Source organism: Arachis ipaensis, chromosome B4, assembly GCF_059453495.1.
Source record: "Arachis ipaensis isolate K30076 ecotype BB chromosome B4, ASM5945349v1, whole genome shotgun sequence".
In the NCBI taxonomy this organism is placed as follows: Eukaryota; Viridiplantae; Streptophyta; class Magnoliopsida; order Fabales; family Fabaceae; genus Arachis; species Arachis ipaensis.
Genome location: NC_142439.1, coordinates 1,332,805 through 1,353,967, shown reverse-complemented (window position 1 = coordinate 1,353,967; position 21,163 = coordinate 1,332,805). Strand labels below are relative to the sequence as shown.

The 21,163-nt window shown below is 35.3% G+C and overlaps 3 protein-coding genes across 9 annotated transcripts in view; 2 read left to right on the top strand and 1 right to left on the bottom strand.

Moving 5' to 3' along the window:
* Window positions 1-21,163, bottom strand: part of LOC107638334 (SH2 domain-containing protein A) — a 209,187-nt gene that overhangs the window by 87,286 nt on the left and 100,738 nt on the right. The window lies entirely within an intron of this gene.
* Window positions 805-6,865, top strand: LOC107638323 (uncharacterized). 2 transcript variants are annotated; one of them, XM_088485717.1, is made up of 7 exons: window positions 805-1,272; window positions 2,503-2,942; window positions 3,101-3,131; window positions 3,265-3,278; window positions 3,385-3,435; window positions 4,260-4,321; window positions 6,346-6,865. In XM_088485717.1, exons 2-7 carry the CDS (start codon window positions 2,703-2,705, stop codon window positions 6,623-6,625), a joined length of 678 nt encoding a protein of 225 aa, XP_088341843.1. In that variant the 5' UTR covers window positions 805-1,272; window positions 2,503-2,702; the 3' UTR covers window positions 6,626-6,865. The 2 variants fall into 2 exon arrangements, with proteins under 2 accessions (XP_088341843.1, XP_088341842.1); XM_088485716.1 differs by having other exon boundaries at window positions 810-1,180; window positions 2,643-2,942.
* Window positions 7,989-14,008, top strand: LOC107638324 (integral membrane hemolysin-III-like protein). Of its 5 annotated transcripts, none has more exons than XM_021120360.2 (5): window positions 7,999-8,501; window positions 9,147-9,234; window positions 12,139-12,851; window positions 12,939-13,022; window positions 13,631-14,008. In XM_021120360.2, exons 3-5 carry the CDS (start codon window positions 12,206-12,208, stop codon window positions 13,714-13,716), a joined length of 816 nt encoding a protein of 271 aa, XP_020976019.1. In that variant the 5' UTR covers window positions 7,999-8,501; window positions 9,147-9,234; window positions 12,139-12,205; the 3' UTR covers window positions 13,717-14,008. The 5 variants fall into 5 exon arrangements, with proteins under 5 accessions (XP_016197032.1, XP_020976019.1, XP_020976018.1 ...); XM_021120359.2 differs by having other exon boundaries at window positions 8,006-8,501; window positions 9,135-9,234; XM_016341542.3 differs by having other exon boundaries at window positions 8,031-8,501; window positions 9,135-9,234; window positions 12,147-12,851.

Below are 21,163 nucleotides of genomic sequence, written 5' to 3'. Positions count from 1 at the left end.
TTTAATATAATGAGTTAATAATTATTTTTAAAAATTTATTTCTTAATTTATGTTTATATTTCATTTTTTTATTTTTTTAAGAGTCTATATGTAAAATATGAGTTATATAGTAAAAATTATTAAAATTTTTTAATTTAACATTCATAATTTTATAAGTATAATATCTATAATTTTAAACACATAATATCTATAATTAATGAATTGGTGTTAATTTATTATTTTATTTTTTAGGTTAGCAACTAATAATTTTAGACATTTTTAATGAATAGAGACTAATCAAATATAAAATATTTTTATTTTTTATAAAATATATTTAGATGATTTGATATTTTTTTAGGATTAAAAATATTAAAATTTAAAATTTTTATTTGAAAAGAAAAATTATAAAATTATGAATATAATAATAATGAAAGAGTATTTTTTTTAGATTTAATTCACATTAAATTTAGAATTGATTTTTAGTATAATTAAATAAAAAAAGATAATTATAAAAAAAATTAATTATATCAATTAAGTCCGAAAAGTGATCCACACTCTCTTATAAATACAAATATTATTGATAATACATTTTTATTTATTGTCTATAATATTTTCGCTACTTATTCTCTATTGCAATATTAGTATTATAATAACTCTTCTTAATTACAATAGTAACTCAATATTTGTCATTTACAGTTATATCCTAATTTTTTATTATATCATTTAAGTTTGCCTTAAAGTAATTTGAAAGAAGCACTTTCATCTAATGCTGATTCAACGTAAATCCAAACACACAATATCGTTATGTCCTGAAACGTTATCCCTGCCTTGAAACATTATTCCTGCAAATTGCAAAATAATAATAATAATAATAATAATAATAATAATAATAATAACATTATTCCTGCAAATTGCAAATTGCTTCCTCGAGCTCGGCGTCCATCGTCTTTGTCTGCTCAGCCGCGCTTCCGTCGCCGTTTGTTTGCCGTTCACGTTCGCGTCTTCGTTCGCGTTCTTCGCCGTTCACGTTCGCGTTCTTCGCCGTTCACGTTCGCTCGGCGTTCACCGTTCGTGTTCACTCGCCGTTCACCGTTCTAGTTCGCATTCGCGTTCGTCTGGAAGCCACGTTGCTCTGCTTCAAACTCTGCGACCAACCCGCGCGCTCCACCTAGCCGTCGAACTGCTCTCTTTTGTCCCCGCCGTAAGTTCCCTAAACCCGCCACCAGACAATACACTCACACAACACCAATACTCTGCTTCAAACTCTGCAACTTCTGATTTCTATTACAATAAGTAACTATTAGATTTGGTAGTGGTTTGGATTTTTTCATAGACTGAATTATGTTCTCTGCTGTATCACATTGATATTAAGCTTTGAATTCTCTTATTTCGTTTTAATTTTACCGCACTCAACATGTTTGATGAAATGCTCTAACCATATTTCTGGTTGGTTTTATAATTTCTAGCGTTTAGAAACTTAGTCAGTTGATTACATGTGAAATTAGAATAATTGGAACTTAGTAATTAGGAAATTTTAGCTGCACAAATAGCATCTTTGCAGAAAACACATTAGCATGATGATTCCACTTGCATTAGTGTTATTCTGGTAAATTTTAACTGTTATTGTGAACTTGTTAATTTGGCTAGTTGGCCATAGTCCATGGTTTCAAAGCTACAATTCTCAGAATGCATTGAACCTTGAATCTCTATCATAAAGGGTTTCACCTTTATTGTTCTTATTATAATGCATGTGCTACATTTAGGCCACAGTACCATTTTCCCTTATTAGCTAACCACCCATTAGTCTTTTCTCTTGTTTCATGGCTTAAGTGGCAAACCACAATTCACCACATGTGAACCTTGTGGCACCACAACCATCACTAACCATAATGCTTAAGTTAAATAGTTTATATGCTTAGTTCTTAGCACAATAAGAAGGATAGTTCATAGTTTATATTCTTAAGTTAAATAGTTTATATGCTTGAGTTTGTATTGACTATAAAAAATAAATAAACTGATTATCTCTTTTTGATATGGGGTGTATAAAGTGTACCTGTTTGTTAAAGGTGATAAATTACTTAATATTCATTTATGTTAACTTTTTACTTAATACTAATTAATTATTAATTGCTATCTTTTTTTAATTTGAGGATTGAATCTTGACCTTCAAACCTTTAATAATGATGAAGATGTGGAAAGTGATCAAGAATAAGGATTGAAGACTCTTTTATATTTAATGATGTAATATTTTTATTATGGTGTTAAATTTGTAGTGATCAAACATTAACTTTCTTTAATTTCAAATTATTTGACATTGTGTGAATTTTATGTTTGTATTTTAATTTAAGTATGAATTTTAAGTTTTTATCTTAAGTTATATATGAATATGTAAAAATTAAAATGTTATTTAATTTTTATAGGGGTGGGTAGGGGGCAGGTTAGGGTAGAGCATTCTACTACCCGCGGGTAGGGGTGGGGGCAGGTAGTAATGGAGTGAAAGGAGGGCGGGGCGGGGTCGGCTAGGGCTAAAACCCACCCCACTGCCACCCCTAGTTGCCGCCTCCTCTTCTCAGTATGTTTTTGCTTGTTTTTGTTTAATTTTGTTTTGTTCTAGAGGGTAACGTTCTGGTTTTTGTTAAACTTTGTGTTAAATAACATTTCAGTTACACCCTCCAGCATCAGCAATCCAACCAGAAAAGCACAAAATAAAAAAAGAAAAAAGAATGCAGGCTCTGACCCTGAGCAAGAGGCTCTCTGCATCCAAGCCTCTCTTCAGAATCTCTCCTAACCTCATCACTCAATCATCAACCACCTCCTCCTCTTCCACCACCTCTCCGCCACCTTCGTCACCGATCTCTACCACAGATGGCGGCTCCTCCTGCCATCCCTTGGCTCTCCTCAGCTTACTCCGCGCTTCCAGGTCCGCTACCCAAAGCCTCCGAACTGGTGTCTCCAGATCTGACGTAAGCATCACCGTTTCCTCGATTCTCTTGTATCGCTGTCATTTTCTTGCACGATTTCTTGTGGCAACACTGATAGTTAGCAAATACTGTTAGAATATTTTAGTTTTCGTTGTTTTCTTGTTCTCATGATTTATGTTTTTTCCCTGCTTATGGTGCAGGTTAGAGATGTGAATCTCGCTGGAGGCCAAGGTTGCGATTTTTATTTCTTTGTTGTTATTTGCTGTTTCTGATTTAGTTTTTGAGATATTTATTGTCACTGATGACTTCAATTTGTGTTGCTATGGTGGTGGTTGATGTGGACGTGTGGTGTGTGTGCTTTTAGTGCGCGCTTATGAGGTACTACTTATTAGTTATTACTATTTGATTGATAGAGAAGTTGGTTGGGTTGTAGGTTTTAGTTAAAGATTTTTGTCTAATGTGTCATTTGATTAAATTTCACTAGGTTCTGAAACTTTATCGCCCCAGTTACGGAACCGGAATAGCAACTTTCAAGGTTTCATTCTGAGATTTCATATTTTTTGCTCTTAGCAGATTTCTTATTTGATATGATTACTGTTGCATGTTATGCTTCCTTCAGCTGTTTTATCTTGATTGAACTACTTCAACTAATCAATGGATTGATTCATCTTAATGAAGGATTTCATTCTTTTGCTAATGTTTGAATTGGAGTGTTGTGTTGTGCACACATTTGTACATATCTGTTCAACTTGATAAAATAAGGAAATAGAATTAGTAAGGATATTGAAAGTGTGATTTTTGTCAGTTGAAGGAACTATTATTGCTAGAGGCTTTCATGTAATTTTTAATATCCTAAGTTAAGGGGAGGGTCTTTTGGACATTTTGTTTGGGGATAATCTTCTGGGAATTTCTTCACTCAGAGAAATAGCTTGGCTTTTAGAGCCAACTTTGTTTCCACACTCCAGTGTCTACCTTATAATATGCTTGGGAAGTGGGACTGCTTGGATAGTGGAACATTTTCATAAATTATCAAGAACTTTTTCCCCCTCTTCTGAGCAAGATGTTGAAGGAAGTGGATAGAAAACGAAAAGCTTTTATTTTGTGTATGCCTATTATCTCAAGTTCTCAACAATGTTTGAGAGATATATCTGCAAAGCTGTTTGCTCCATGCAGAATCCGTTTTGCTCTATCATAGACAACAACAAAGTTTCTCCTTTCTTTTTCTATCACTAGATGTAATGGCCTGGCAATAGTGTGCTAAGTAGTAACTTTCCTTAAAACTACTACCATATATGTTAATGCTGCATCTTAGATTGTAAATGCTTCAGTCTTGTTAAACCATGTGACAATGTCTCCCAGGTTCAGCCTCACGGTGCAGCTGGTTATGCCACTGCTACTACTACTGGCGATAGCATCCAGAGGTTAGTTGGTGTAAATTCAAAGCATTCAATGATAAAATTGATTTTAGTTTCAGTTTTTCAAGCATCACCATCTTCTGTTGTATTAATATGCTTATTTCTTGGCCTGATTGCTGAGACTAGTGGCTTTTCTGGGACCTTGTTTGTTGGAATTTTCAGTTTATATGTAAATATAGTCATAACTGCTATTTTTAATAGAATAAAAAAATAACATTCTTGGATAGTTGAAGGGGAAAATATGCAAGAGGATAAGACATGTTGAGTTAGCATCTATGAAGCATGAATGCAGCCTATTGATTTTTCTTTTTATCTTTTTATCTTTTGGAGCAATTTCAGACCACATCTTGTCATGAAAGCCCAAAATAAAAAACTTTTTATTAAAGGGGCATAGAAATAAAGACTTATTTTATTAAAAGGGCATAGAAATAGAGGATACCAATTTTATTAAAAAAAAAAAAGAAAAAAAAAATCTTAGATACCAAAGATGTATACAACATGCTCCATTTTTTGGTGAGGGACTTAGAATCGATACCTTGTCTGTGTTGGATTTATTTCTTTGATTTTGGTGTGTAGTCAATTATGTGTCTGTCTCTGTCCATGTTCGAGTCCCTGCCCCATAGGTTACCATTAATTTCATTATCAGAACACTGTGCCTGAACATTCTTCATTTTTGTTTGGATAACTTGCTGTTAATTAATCTAGAAGGATGACCTTTAGTGTATTCATAAAAGAAATCAATTTAATCATCACAGATCAAAATCCACCCACCTCAATGTTGGCAACAGAAGAATCTTGCTCAACCCTAGAAACTTGCTTTTGCATCTATCTCTTTCCAATCAAGATTTTTAAACCTTGTCGTCCTAATTTTAGGAGTATTAATGATTTTCATCGTCATCCATGTGACGTGATATTGTTTTGATTTTTGAACTGCTACCATAAAACACTTCTCCATATGCCAATCCTTAAGTATATACCCTGCAACTGAATCTGTGAAGCTTCACCTAACAAACATGGTTAATTCCTTTCATGTTTACAAAGGCTCAAAGCTACAATAATTACTTATTGCACTCATACACTTTGGTGCTTGTGATTTATTGAGTAATGTTAAAATGTTTGGGTGTCTTCGATGACGTCAAATCTCTTCTGGATCATGAAACATTTAACTGGAGGTTAGGTTATATGAGGTTACGAAATAAAAATTAACACAATGTATTCCGTGTCGTCGTCCTTCAATTTTAATCAACTTGGCCACTGCTGAAGCAGTTGTGTTCATTAGTTTTAATTTGTGTAATATTGGCTTCAATATCACGTTGATCGATGTTTCCAGCACATATTATTTTTTATTCTAAGGGCCGAATGATTTGGGGGCTTTAGCCTGGATTTGAGTGGATATCTTTGTGAGATAAAAATCCAATTGTAGAGTAAATAGTGTGTGTTGGATGAGATGTTCGTATTAACTCCCCCCCCCCCCCTTTTTTTTGAGTGAATACCCCATCCGGTCCCTGACAATTATCTCGAAAGGACAATGAGGGTCCCAAGAAAAAAAAACACCCAATCCGGTCCTGATCTTTTTTTTGAGACAGATTAGCCCCTGTGCCAAAAAAAAATAACATTGACTTTTTTTTGGCACAGGGGTCTCGTTGTCCTTTCGAGGTAATTGTCAGGGGCCGGGTTGGGTTTTTTTTTTTTGTCAAAGGTCTCGTTGTCTTTCAAGATAATTGTCAGGGGCTGTTTTGGGTTTTTCTCTCCTCATCTCTCCTCAAAACTCGCTTTCCCATTTCGTTCTTGATGATAATAAGCTTGTCTGGGGTATGCATTTGTAAAACCTCAATCTTGCTTGTCCTAATTGGGTTCAGTCTATTCAAGCCTAAAGGGGTCAGCAGACTGGTCTTTAGGTCTTGAAAATTTGACAATAGAAGTATCATTGAAACATTTGTGAAATCCTCTTGAAAGTAGAAACTGGCACTTTACAAGTCTGGTTTGATTAATTTCCATTTCTCCCTAACCATTGTTCGGCATGTATATAGGAAGGAGCGAGACAGTGGATTGAGGAATGTAGGTCCGAAGACAAAGAGAGAACAGCTGCTAAAAGCCACTGCACTTGTCCCACTTCTTTTGATATTCCCAAACGCCTATTCCATGCTCGCAGCGAATCTCTTTGTATTCTGGCACATAAGTGCTGGTATTGAAGAGATTTTGGCTGATTATGTCCACCATGAGATGACCCGAAATTACGTCGTGATTGCTTTCAAATTGTTCCTGATAATTGCAATGAAGGATGTGTTCCTGAAATTTGTATTTGTGTAATAAGATAGCTCACTAAAAAATTGTGCTTGCATTTCTGCATAATAAGAGCCCGATGGAGTGTTTAGCTATATTGGAAAATGTTGGAATTTAACAATCAGATTGGTAAAATTTATCTCGTATAAAATGTTATTAAACTGTGTAAGTTAACAAAGATTATATTTGGTTTATATATGTTTTTATATTGTAGAACACTTTTGGAGTAAAGATTCAGAGTGGTTCATTAGTCTTTTGAGAAATTTAATTTTGATGTTATATTGTTAAGGGTTTAAAATTTAGTAAATTTTATTAAACTTTTTCTCAAATAAAAAGTTATTTATAGCTTATGATATGTCTAATAATTATTGGATGAAATATATTATATTATCATTGATTAATCACTATCTAATTAGGGTATTGGAGTGGCATTGTAGATATCACCCTAACCACTGAATACAACTTTTTGGTACGGTCATTATCCCTCTTTCTATATCACGTTCGAAGGTAACATCAGAATACATATTAATTTTATTGTTAAGTGTAGAAAATAGAAATTTAATTTTAATATAATAGATAATAAATAAATAAACAAGTTAAGTGGTATATCATTATTTTCTAGATACTTTTTTTTTAATATTTTATTTGTTTGATTTATTAATTTTTTTACTCTACAAAACTGAATACGTCTTTACGAGTTTGATCTAGTTCATTATGCAGCTAAATGCATTAGCTATGATAAAGAAAGAGGAAAGACGAAGGCACATAATATAATAGCTACAAATAAAGTTTGAAAAAAAAATAGAAAATATTAAAATGAAGATATAAACCATTTAATTAGAAAAAAAACACCATTCTCTTATTTTGTTTTAATTGACATCAATCTTCATCTTCATTACTAACTCTCTCTCTCTCTCTCTGTATATATATATATATATATAAACTTAAAAAATATTTTGATTTAATTATTTACTAAAAAAATACTTCTTAAATTTTTTTATAAAAGAAATTTCACATTTTTATTTTTAATATTAGGTTAATAATGATATTTTTTTAAATTGTGATATACTGTGATATTTTTTTAAAATGTGAGATGATTTAATTTACGGAGTATAAATCGGACCGTTCAATTTTTAAGAAGTACAGAAATTAGACCGTCCGATTTTTAGGTACAAAAATTAGACTGTCCAATTTCTGTCAGACCCTCCGATTTGTGTATTCCAAATTTTTTTAATTTTTTAAACACAAATCAATAGATCCGATTTGTGTATCCCAATTTTTTTAAATTTTTTAAACACAGATCTAATTTATATACCCCTCATAATTTTAAAAAAACACCAAAAATTATCGCGTGAACGTATAACATTCATTCTACTTTCATATCCAAAAAGAAATTTCTTACAAGAAAATTCTTCTTTCAAAAAGCTAATCCAATCCCACCTTAAACCTAGTTTACTCATATACCGAGACAGGAGGAGCGCTTCGAGGAGAAGAGGAGAGAGAGGTGTTCTGCCTCCGCCTCCGCCACTGTTACTGCCACGATCTGCCGTCCCGGTCCGTTGGAACCGCCACAGGTTCTGCCACCGCCTCTGTTTCTGCCTCTTCCCCTGCCCCTGCCTTTCCGTGACGCCGTCTCTTCCTGTTTCTGCCTTGCCACGCTGGTGCTGCATGGTGTGGGTGTTGTTGCGGGCTACGTTGCTGGTGTTGTTCGGCCAGCCACCCCACCGTTTTTGTCCTGCTCCGCCATTGCCGCTGCAGCTCCGCCACCATACTGTCTCAGTTCTGCTCTGTCTGCTGGAGCCATTGGCTTGGACGTGACCGTCTGCTGAAGCTACTGCCGAGGAGCTACTAGCTACCGCCACCGCAACCTCACCTCCATTTTCTGCAAATTAATCACTTTGAGGTAGGGGTCTTAAATGAAATTAAGCGCTATTCTCTTAAAAACCTATGAAGCGTTTGGTAAAATTTATTGCGTTTGTTGTGATTCTTTGATAATTAAATGAGTATAATGCTTTTGGATGAACGTGACTATGCTTAATTGTGATGACTTGATGATGTTGTTATATGTTGTATTATTTAGCTCTAAGCAACTTTTATCAAAAAACAAACGAATAAAAAAGCTCTACGCAACTGAAATTATGTGTATAGATTGGACAAAGGATATTCTAAGCATACGATTAAGCTTATTTGAGCCTTGCAAGTGACTAACTAAGATTGAGGTGGGTTATGTAGGGTTGGATTTCTGTTTTTATGTGTCTAAAGGGATAGTTGGATTAATTAAGAAATTGAGTTAGCAAATTTAACTAGAGAACTTCTAATGATTATTGTCGTTTTAAGGTAATTAGGATTGGTGTTCAAGAATATAATTTAGCAATTTAGTATAATGTAAATTAGTAAAATATTAGGTAATCACTAGAATTACCCTAAGGTTAATTTCAAATATGGTTGAATTAATGAATTGGTGATCAAAGAGTACGTTTTGTAATGTTCTTGCCGTTTTATATAACATGATCTAAGCATAGTGTATGATGGTAAGGGTGTAACACAGCTGGTGTGACGCATGACAAACACTCAACATCTTCCTTCCGCTGCTTTCGCAACCACCCCACCAATCTCACTGGATGCTGACTGCACTGGTACTCTCTCTCTAGCATTTTCGAATATTCTGATTGCTTTTGGCTGAATTTATTTATGATAGAGAATGGAAGATGGATTGAGATGAGATTTACCAATTGTATTGCAGTTTGAAATCTTCTTATTCCATCTATTTCTGTAGGGATTCAAGTAACAGGGAATAGCTACATATAAAATTGGAAGAAATAGAACTATAAATTATGTAACACACTATTGCTTTATCTGATGATCACGTTTATTTGATGGGAGAAACTCAGCTTATTGTGTCACAATATGGTTTTATGATGAATCTGTACTTCATGATTGTAATATAGCCGTAACCTACGGTTTACATCTGGAGAGAAAATAATCACAAATACATCTAAATCTTAACCCTGTCCTACTGGTCAAGGCTACATGCATCAAAGAAATTAAATATAAAACAACACTGCTATACTACCTTGATATAACTGCAGTGTAGCCCAAAATAATAAGTTGTCCTCATATTCAATAGTCCTTATAACCACGTTAGTCTTGCATCATTCTGCCCTTTGAGAGTTTTATTGTTTGCAAATGTCATATCCCTGTGCTCAGTTTCAGTGCTGTTGATCAAACATTAACATGCATTATTCATTTGTTGACTTTGAAAATGTTTACAGATTTGGTACTATTTTTAATGCACTAAATGAAGATCCACCCATATAAATGTTAGTTTTGAAAACATTAACATCTAATGTCAACAACAGGTACTTTTTAAAGAGTTCAAACCTTCAAATATAGAAAAAGAATGGAACATTGCAAATACTGCAGATTGCTACATCTTTTCTTTTTATTGTGTTTTGGGGGGAGGGGGGATGTTAACTATTTTGGCAAACACAAATAAGAAACTTAAATGATCTAGAACTTAATTCTAGTAGCGCATGATTTTACCCAGGATTATTTTATGTATATTAAAAATATTAATTCTATTCATTTCCCCCCTCTATTCCTTAAGTCAGGAATAGCATCCTTCCCAGAAAAAATCCAATATAAGAAGCTTACCTTCTTGACTTTTATCCCACTTGGTAAAAGAATATTATGCCTTGCATGAGGATTTCATCTAAACTAAAAAAGATCAGGATCAATAGAATTTCCTTGCTGGGGTTTGGGCTTCCTGCCTCTCTTCTGCAGCATTCAAGGACCCAAGCTTGGGGTGTAGCTTCTTTTTTCGGCTTATTCAGCAACCTCAGTTTAGTGGCAGTAGCATCTTCCTTTTGATCATTCTGATATTTTAGACTTTGGTCTCAAGCTGGAGCTGCCGCAGCTTATGGCTAGAGAAATGGGAGGGGCCCTGACATAGAAAACCGTGTGGATAACGAGCCCTCTAATGACTTTTCTCCTTACATATTGGCAAACAACTTTGTGGCCTGAAGACTTGAAAGGGTTCTTCCTAGCTTGGTTGATTCCCTCCTAGTGCATCACAAGATCTGATGAGTTACTCCCTTGCCTCAAGTGAGTGAACTAAACTACTGGCATGGGAGGATCTATCCCGACGGATTCAAATCATGAATGGACTTAGTGCACCTATCAACTGTAGGGGTTGAGTACATCAAGAGTAGGTCGTTTCATTAGGGGATTGTGAATTGCTATGGAGTTCTCTTGCGTTGTATAGACTAGCTCAACGTGTTATTTGCTTCTATTGCCTATCATAGGCTAGGCTTATAACCTTACATAAGATCTATTTCTTCTATAACAAATATTCTTTTTGTTTGAGAGATTTTACACTTCAAATCAGATAGCGAAAAGCACATTCACCGTAAACCTAATAATCTTACTCAGTTATATATATGAGGCCAATAATGTGATGTCACGAATGGATGAAGCAAGCACTTTTGGATGGTATTGATCAGAGCCAATCAAGCCTTTTTCCATCATTGATTATTGTTGTTAAGTTGAAATATAACCATGATTTATTTACGATAGAACATTATGATGTTTGATGTGTGTAGCCAACTTCATCTAGTTAAACAAGATGACTTGTTGTTTTCGTCATTGATCTATTGATTATGCTATACATGGTAAAGGAGATGCCTGGGTTAACGTAACAACGGCAAGGATAATTGTTAGAGATATAACCATTAGTGTTACCTTCTCCTATCAGCTTAAGCATTTGGGATGAGTGGTTTTTCGTGACAATAACTACACCAACATCACAGGGGGTTCTAATAAGTGGCTATATGTGTACAAAACAAAAAATGAATGGCTACATTATTGATGACAATGCCAGCCATTTTAAAGTAGATTATGCAGAGCTATAGAAAGTGGGAATTAAAGCAGGTTTTAAACTTTCTCATATTCGCTTCAAATATATTTCAAAGGACTTGGCCTCCCTAATGTTATACATAAGGGATTCAAGCGAGACTTTCATTTTTTTGGGTGGGGTTATTAGCATTTCTATTAACTCAATCTAATATCAGTGGAACAACAATTAAGTCATGTCTCAATAGGTAGATTGTATTAACTAGGTCTCATTGGGGCTTGTACGGGCCTTTTTCGCACATGTTCAGACCACCTTAGATATTAATCCTGCACTTGATCCACTGTACCTGTGTATTGTCTCAACAATTATCAGTACATGAAAGAAGAGGATCTATTCATTTCCCATGAACAAAAAGATTGAAGTCATTGAAACAACTAAACCTTTCTTCATGCCTTGTCTGCATGCTGTGGACATGATGTCTGATAATCTATGTCTAAAGTCTTAAATTAATTCCCTGTTTAGCAATTATAGAGCATGTGGTAATCCTGAGAGCTGACACATGCAATTATTTGCAGAAACACAGATTCCTCTGCATAATTATCTAGGTTACTTTGGTTTTAAAAAGCTATTTCTTGATATGATTTAAAAGTAGATTATTCTTTCAACTACTAATATGTACCTTTTGCAGGACAACAGGAAATGGTTCGACAAAGTATATATTCCAATTTTGTGAGTATGGTCTGAGCAATTCTAAAATGGACTTGCCTAATTGTGATAACCAGCTGGAAGTTGCCGTAAGGAAGACAGCTCTGAGAGATCTACAGAGTGATAATAAAATGACAAAGCCCACCTTTGTAAGCTCCTCATTGTTGAAGGATAGAGATGCTGGTCCTGATTCTAATAGTGTTTCTGGCTCCAAGAGACTCTTGCCTGATTTCCCAGTGAATCACCTTATTCAACAATCTACTGGAAATAATGCTGCAAATGGACATCTTGTGTATGTTCGCAGAAAATCAGAGGCAGAATTGGGCAAGAGCACTGCTTGCGAAAATCCAAGTATTAATGCTTATTGTCAGCATTTGAGCCAGCTTTGTTGTGAACAGGAGACTGCTCAACTAAAGCCTCTGATAAAGGCACCAAAGGTTTCATGTTTTCCAGCATTTGCACCTTTTCCAATGACTTCTTCAATGAGCTCATCCAGAAAGCCTTCGGTTCCTATTTCTCTTGGGAAATCTCCCTTGAGGCTACCACCGGTTGAGTCGAATTATATGACAGCTTCTTCTGGCCCTGCCAGTGGTAATCCAAAGGGATTGAAAAGTGTGCATTGGGAGGAGCGATACCAACAATTGCAGATGTTTTTAAGGAAACTAGACCACTCTGACCAAGAAGAATATATCCAAAGTATGTCCAGAAACCATAAAATAATCCCTTAACTGCTTTGTTATTAAATTATTGAATTTGTGGACGGCTAACAATGTCTTTTGACAGTGCTTCGATCACTTTCCTCTGTGGAACTTAGCAGACATGCTGTAGAGCTGGAGAAGAGATCAATTCAGCTATCACTAGAGGAAGGTAATGGAATCTTTTTGCTTATTTTTTTTCTTTTTTCATTGGGGGCTTGGTTGATGCTAAACAATGTTATCTACATGTGATGTGGAGTTGGACATTGGCTCAAATGATGCTAATCATCGAAAAAAAGCTAAAAGCAGATATGCTGAAACAAAATGCACTGTCATTGCTGTTATACTTATCTGCTCGTGCTGTATTGTATTATGCTTTTTTTAGGATTTTGTCAACTTTTTACTTGTAGATGTATTATTCTTCCTCCTCCCTTTAGTTAGAATTATAGTTGATGCTCTTTAAAGTCAACTGCTCCATTTTGCTTTTCTTTTTCTTCTTTACTTTATTTATTTATTTTTTAAATATATGTCATTCCTAGGATCAGTAATTCTAGAACGTGGGTGGTAGTATGTGGTCATGTGGACAAGATTTACATATAGTTTTGCATTTATTCATAGTTGCTGCTGTCAGTTAGCATCCCCAACCTGCTTATGTGCATTCATATCCATAAAAATGTTTCAGCAACTACTGTTTCAGTTTTAGCAAGCATCACATATTTTCAGACATCAGAAAGCTGATGATCTATTTTTTCTCACGTTTTTGCATTACCACGGTGACAGCGAAAGAATTACAGCGTGCTGCTGTTTTAGATGTCTGGGGAAAATCAGTGAAGAAATTCAAAGAACCTGAAGACACTGCCGAGTGATCAGATAAGTTGAAGATATCCTCATGATCATCCTAGCAGTTGAGCTCTTATTAACTTAATGAAGCTGTAGAAATTTTATGACTGATGCCTTGTGTGCTTGTATGTTTCATGAGTTTCTCAAGTAGACTACGAATTTGTCTCACCACTTTATTGTGAAAAAATCAGGAATTTTGTACGGTAATGCTTCTTTCTGCTTGCAATTCAGCAAAATTGTTTTCAGAATTTCAGGGAGAAATGTAAGCCGCTATGGCAAGATAGCCGTGTAGAATTAAGAAAAAGACGCTCTTATGTATTTTTTGAGTGAATCTATTTTTACTGGGATAAAAATTACCTAAACATATATAACAAAAGGAATTTTAATAAAAAAAAGGGCGCTTTTTTTTTCCGGAAGCTACATGACATTCAAATAAGCATTAATCAGTATTGGTTTAGTAGATTTACTAGATTGAATCGTGATCAACATTTTTTTGGTAGTGTTCCCAGCTAATTTTTTTGCTTATTATGGCACGGAAAGGAGAGAATGATAGATGGTCCGATTTGCACGTTTTAAAATTTTTTTAGTTTATCTCTTTACCTTCTAAATATTTTGTATCTCAAATTAAACGGTTTTACATCTGAGATTAATATTCTAACAGTACGTAATCTAGAAAAATATCACTACTAATCCAATATCAAAAATAAAAAGTGAGTATTTTCTACTCTTTAGAAATGGTTAAAAGTTAAAACCTCGTTGTCTCCTTGAAAGATTTGATATTGACCACTCGATACTATTCTTTTGAAAGTCAAAAAATTAAACTTCAAAGCATAATATCTAGTTTACATGATGATATTCTTTTGTTTTAAAGTTCACTTCTAAAATGTTATCTAAATCTCTCCTAAAATGGTATCCAAAAGAGCTTGTTTGGAATGCTAGGAATTAGAATTTACTCAAGAGTTGAATTCTGGTTCTTGCTTTGGAACAACTAAAAATGAATAATTTGAATTCCTTTGAGAATTCTAATTCCCATTTTTTCTTCATTTGTAAATCAGACCAAAATGGGTCTGATTTCCAAATCAACTCTCACACTCTTCAAACTTGAATTCTATTCCATTAATATATTATAGTTATTCCAAATCATAAAATTGAATTTCAAATAGAAATGAATTCTTTTCTTAATGGAAATAGAATTCTTTTCTCATGTTAAATGGTTTCCAAACAAACTCAAAGATTCATTGAATAAGTCCTAAAGACGCGAACAATAAATTAGTCCTTGAAAATGCTTAGTTAGCTAATGAAGGAGATGAGGTAGCAAATTCTAAAAAGTTACATAATTGTGTGACATTGTTATTTATACGTAAAACTCCATATCCAAAATCCCAAAATAAAAAACCGCATGTTGGTTGCGCATTAGAGCAAGAGTTTGCGGTGGGTTTGCAACAGGTTTAGAAGTTGAGAAGTATATAGTATTGTTCCAATGGTTACCTGAAACGGTGATTTGGGCTTGAACGTGAGGTTTAAACTCTTTTTGGGACAACGACAGACTTCAATTGGTGTCGAGGTGCTGTCGTTCGAGTTTCTCGTGAGGAGGTGGGGGTGGTACCAGCAAGAGACTCCAATACTTAAGTTAGCAAGAGTTCAAGCAGGTTTTTTGTAGATTCAGTTCTGAATATACCTAAGAGTGTCAGTGTATTTATAGTAGAAAGATAATCAACTTTTAAGAGGAATTCCACCTTTAATGGTGGATATTCGTTCCTTTTTTCCTAGGGAAGTTGTTGAGATCTCCCTTCTAGATAAGTGTGAGATATCTTAGGAGTTAATTATTCATTTAGATAAGTAGAGTTGAACTGTTGTCGTCACGCCCGATCTTCACGAGATCGGGTAGGTATAGGGGAGGCATTTTGAGGTTAGGTATGAACAGTGTCCCTACTTAAATTCGAGCTTTTATGAGGTCGGGTTCAAACATTTGTAAATTTTGCATGTTCTTTCGAGTGTTGACACGTCACTCGGGTATACCGCCTTTCAGGAATAGGTCGGGTACTTAACATATTTTTTGGAAAATTTGAAATATTGCGCCTCTTCGCGCACGTTACCTCTATGGTTACTTTGGTAATCGTGCGTCATAAATGAGGGGTAGGAAATTACTCCCTTGCACTTAGTGCCTTATAAATACCCAATTCTTTTTCTCTTTCTTCTTTTTCGCTCTTCCTAAAACGTTTGCACTGTTCATTTTTTCTAAAAAAAAATTCTCCATAACCTTCTTCATTTTATCATTTTGAATTTCTTGCCTAGAAATTTTTCCTTCGCTCGTTGGAGGTTCTTGGATCGTCAGTGTCTTGTTGTTGAAGTGCCCTTTTTAGTTTCACATTCCTTTGAGGTTGGCTCTTTATTCTTTTTCTTCTTTTCTTTATTTTAGTGTTCTGGGTAGTGTTACTTTTTTGTTAATTACTAACAATGACTGCTGATATAAAACGTTAATTCGTACACATGGTCGTTAAGTGTCTACGTGTGCAAACTGAACAAATCAATTTTCAAGGTATTACCATGAATTTAAACATCAAACATAAGAAGAAGAAAAAGATGGTGGAAATAAAAATTCTAACATTCCACCATATAATACATTGTAACTCTTGAAGAATATAGCTGAGGTGTATGGTTAACTAATGGTTTATATAAACAAATTGCAAGAAAAAACACTTACATGAACATATACCTATTATAATGAATACATGACTAAAATTATGAAATATTAGAGCACCTAATAAAAACTAAGGCATGTACACAGACTATCGATCAATTTACTAAAAATATAATTGTATTTTAAGCAAAGGTTTAAAAAACTATTCGAAAGTCATTATAAAGTAATTAAAAAATTAATCCAATAAATTAAGTTACTAACGTTCTTTAGTTTTGGCCATCATTGTCATAATGCAACTGTCAAATAATTGAAAACCTTAATTTTTCCAAAAAAAAAGCCCAACCACTTTATTTTTATCCCTTTTTATGGTAATAATAAATTTCTTTAAAAAAACAAACGCAATAAAAAAAATTTTCAGACACTTTTAATTATGTAAAAGGAATATAATTAGATAAAATAAAATTACAAGGTGAAGATCTAAACTTAAACAGATACTCACTATCACCAAAACCAAAACATGAACATTGCGCATTCAAAATGCAATTGAAAAATAAAATAGAAATGACTAGAATTAATAATGTAAAAACAACTAGAGGAATCTTGCAATGCATATAGCTCAATTTAAAAAGAATAAGAAATGTATTGTATTGTGTTCATAAGAATAAGAAGTAGTTTTGCTTTTATGCTTTTTCACTAAAAACTAAATTAAGAATCTCGCTGGGGAGTCAATGGAGTATTTGTACAATGTGTACAATGAGTTATTTATTTGGTCCAATATGAGTTAAAAAATGAACATCCAGGATAAAATACTACTAATTTCTCAGACATAATACACTCATACTATCTAGAATAACCATCCGTGTACCAAGGATAATAAACATCTGATATCTTACTGAAACATCTCTAAACCCCACTGTACACATTATACAGATACTCCATTGACCCCTATACTTTCTCGTAAATTAAAAGTGTCATTACCCTTGTCAGTTGCAAGAAATTTGAAAGAATTTGTACTGAGTTGCGAGGTCTTGCTCAATGTGATGCCGATGACCTTGGTTGGGAAAGAAAATTAAATTTGAATCCTTGTCTGTGCTTTCGTTACTTGTTTACGTGATTTTTTTTATAATACATAGATATAATAGTACTATTTATATCAACAAAGTGATGAAAAAATCAGGAGAGACAAAACAATGTCAGAGAGTCAAAGAAAACAACTTGTTTATAAACAAACTATTCCAATAATTGATAATAAGATTAATGACATTTATTTTTAAATTATAATTTTAGGATTGTATGGTGAATAAACTAAATATATGAGTCGGAATTAAAAAATTGCTAAGAGATGATCAATGAGTAATGCTTATGCTCTTGATTTGAAGTTTTATCAACCTTCAATAATTAATAATAAGTGCAAAGATCAATTAATCAGTGAAGATATAAGATGCAAAAATATAAAAGTAAATAATAGAAAATAATAAAAGTTTATATTTTTTGTATCATTTTTATTTATACATTAATCAAGTTATTTGTAAAGGCATCACAATTAATTTTAATTTTATTTGTAATGTTATATTAGATAAGACATGAAAAAAATAAGGTTGAGTAGCAAGTATTTTTAGAATAAATAGATTATAAAAATAATTTATATATCATCATTATGAGCTAATAGGTCGGCCATTCTTTGGACTTTGACTTGTAGCATAATGTTCATAGCTAATAACTCGACTTGAGTTGTTGGAGGAGGAGGAGGTGAAATTTGCTCACCAACCATGATCGAGATTCACCGCAGTCTTGATTTTCGAGGTGTGATCTTGTTCTTCCTCATTACTTCGGACATTCTGTTTTTGATTTAACAGTTTGATCTCAACAAAAAGAGGAGGTGGTGAATTATTTCGTTCTTCTGCCATTGATTATAACCTGCAAAATAGGGTAAAACAAGTAGAAGAAATAATGGTGGGGTTAAATAAACTCGGCCCACGATGGACGCTAAAATGTTTCTGCGTCTGTCCAAGGTTGAGCTTGCCTTCACCTGAGACGGATGAGGTATACCTCGATTTTAAGAGGAATGACGGCGGTGGACACTTGCAAAAGCAGTCCGACACTCAAGTTAGTAAGAGTGAAAATTGAATAAAATACGATTCAAAGTGAATAGTGTACCTTCTTTGTTTTGACTTGTTTATACAGAACAAATTAAATTTGAGTTGTACCATTATGCGATTAATTTACTTGACCTAATCTTTCGGTGAATCAGTGTAGTGCAGAGATTATTTGCAATAACCTCTATTTTTGGTAGAATTTTGTTTCTTGGTTGTTATATGATTATGATCTTTTGTTGACAGAATAAAATACATTTATTATTAGTGTTATGGATCCTATACCCGGAACGGTTCCCGAACCCAGTTACCAGGGTCCGATCTGCTTTGCCCTTCTAGAAGGCCTGGAACTGGCCCACTAGAGCTTCTAACTAACAATCAAATTCAAATACCTCCCTTATCTTAACCAAATAAGATAAGATAAGATAATTACCATCGCCTATATAAAGGGGAGCCCCAAGCCCCCTCTGGTACTCATTTATTCCTCACACCTTATATCTCTTAGATCCATTCTGACTTGAGCGTCGGAGTGTCTTTGCAAGTGCCCACCCCCATTGCTCTAGTCGGATAATCCGGTGTCCGCCTCGACTCGCAAGTCTCCAATCCATCTCACAACCCGTACCAGAGACATCTTGTACATTGGCGCCGTCAAAATCAGCAATAAAAAAGGATCTCAAAGTCCTAACCATAAGAAACCAAGCACCAATCTCCTCGGTTCTAGCGGTAATCACATTTTTCCCCGATGATTGCCAACATGGCACTTCGGCGGAAGACGCTCTATTCGTCATCTCGGCAAAACTCGAAACCAAACTTGTGAAAAGAATACTGGTCGACACCAGAGCTGATTCCAACATCCTCTTCAGAGTAGCCTTCGACAAGCTGGGTCTCTGAAACGAAAATCTGCAAACCCACCATAACTGGGTTACCGGACTCGGAGACAAGTTTCTCAAACCGAACGATTCCATAGGATTACCACTAACCATCAAAACCGGAAGCCAGAGGAAGACCATCCTCTCCGAGTTTGTGGCCTTTAAGGACTCCACTGCCTACAACATCATCTTCGGAAAAAAGATGATCAATAACCTATCCGCTATCATCTTCATCAAGACCTTAATCATGAAGTTTCAGGCCAATAATGGCATTATCGAAACAATACACGGGGACTGGGAAGTCGCAGTAGAGTGCGAGAACACCAACTCGGCCCTCCGCAAGAGATCCCAAGACGCGGCAGGCATCTTCCTTGCCGACCTCGATGCACGCCAAGACTAAAGTCCACGCAGAACCATGGGAGGAAACGACAAAGAAGCAGAGTGGGACCTTACAGACAAGGTCAGGAGCATAGCACACCTACGGGAGCTAGCCCTAAAACAGAGAATAAGCCTAAGGTACAATGGTAGCACGGTACGACGAGACTTCGGACCAGGAGACCTCGTCTTACGATAAAACGACATCGGTCTACCCACTCCCAGAAAAGGGAAGCTCACGCCCAACTGGGAGGGTCCCTACCAAATCAAGACAGTAATCGGAAAGGAGCCTACAAGCTCGAAAGACTAGACATGACCAAGCTCCCAAGATCCTGAAATTCCACCAACTTACGGCGCTACTATATGTAGAATCATCCTTCCAAAGTAACAAGATCGAAGTCGTTTAAGATTATCTCTTTACCTTTTATATTTTGCCTTCTTCACTTTCATTTATTACTTAAGTTATTCAATCGTATATTTTCTTACTGGGCACTCTTTCCTACCCACATCGGGAGGTTTTAACGAGGCTCAAACCACAAATGAAATTCATTTTTTCAAAAGCATTGCCCCGTCCGATGGCACGAACTAACGCGGCTACCCCGGGGGATCGATCACCCCTAGGCCAATAAAATGGATATCCAAATAGCAAAACGGGTATCCAAATAACAAAAAATGGCGGCCCAGGATCGATCACCCCGAGGCCAACAAAACGGATATCCAAACAATTAAACGGATATCCAAATAAGTAAACGGCTACCCGGGAATCGATCACCCCGAAGCCAATAAAACGGATATCCAAATAAGTAAACGGATATCCAAATAAAAAAAGGGTATCTGAATAACAAAAAATGGCGGCCTAGGGGATCGATCACCCCGAGGCCAACAAAACGGATATCCAAATAAGTAAACGGCTACCCGAAAATCGATCACCCCGAAGCCAATAAAACGGATATTCAAATAAGTAAACGACTACCCAAAAATCGATCACCCGCAAAACCAACAAAACGGAAATCCAAATAAGCTAAATAAACAAAGTCTTGAAATCGGCCCACCAAGAGGCCTAAAATAAGTTCACAATAACGGCCCAAAAAAGGCCACACAAAACAAGCATGAGCTGACAGTCTTCCAACTCGCGGAAAGCCAGACTGACCAACATCCTACCAATTGGTGCAGGATGACGTCACGCCCTTTCCAGGCCCCTCACAGTCTCCCGAACTACAGAGAATCGGACTCTCCAACGACTTAGCATTGAGACCAAGAAAGCATACTCTTATGCTCCAGGGGCAACCAACTGTTCCAGACCCGATCTCTGGGCCCTTCTTCGGAACGGTCATCAAACTCGGCATGTGATGAGACGTCCAAACAACGCGCTCCTCGCCTGACCATGAAACGGCCAGGAACTCCCCAAATCCTTGACCTCGACCGGAAAAACCAAACAACGATCTCCTTGCCAAACCACAACGGCAAGGAAAAGGTTCCTCCAGCGATGAGACTG

Excerpts from the sequence above, each read along its gene's own strand:
- LOC107638324 (XM_016341542.3), top strand. The coding sequence starts at position 9,159 with ATGACAAACACTCAACATCTTCCTTCCGCTGCTTTCGCAACCACCCCA. Across the intron at positions 9,235-12,146 it reads ACTGGATGCTGACTGCACTG|GAAATGGTTCGACAAAGTAT; the intron begins GTACTCTCTCTC and ends GCAGGACAACAG. Across the intron at positions 12,852-12,938 it reads CCAAGAAGAATATATCCAAA|TGCTTCGATCACTTTCCTCT; the intron begins GTATGTCCAGAA and ends GTCTTTTGACAG.
- LOC107638323 (XM_088485717.1), top strand. The coding sequence starts at position 2,703 with ATGCAGGCTCTGACCCTGAGCAAGAGGCTCTCTGCATCCAAGCCTCTC. Across the intron at positions 2,943-3,100 it reads CTGGTGTCTCCAGATCTGAC|GTTAGAGATGTGAATCTCGC; the intron begins GTAAGCATCACC and ends CTTATGGTGCAG. Across the intron at positions 4,322-6,345 it reads ACTGGCGATAGCATCCAGAG|GAAGGAGCGAGACAGTGGAT; the intron begins GTTAGTTGGTGT and ends GCATGTATATAG.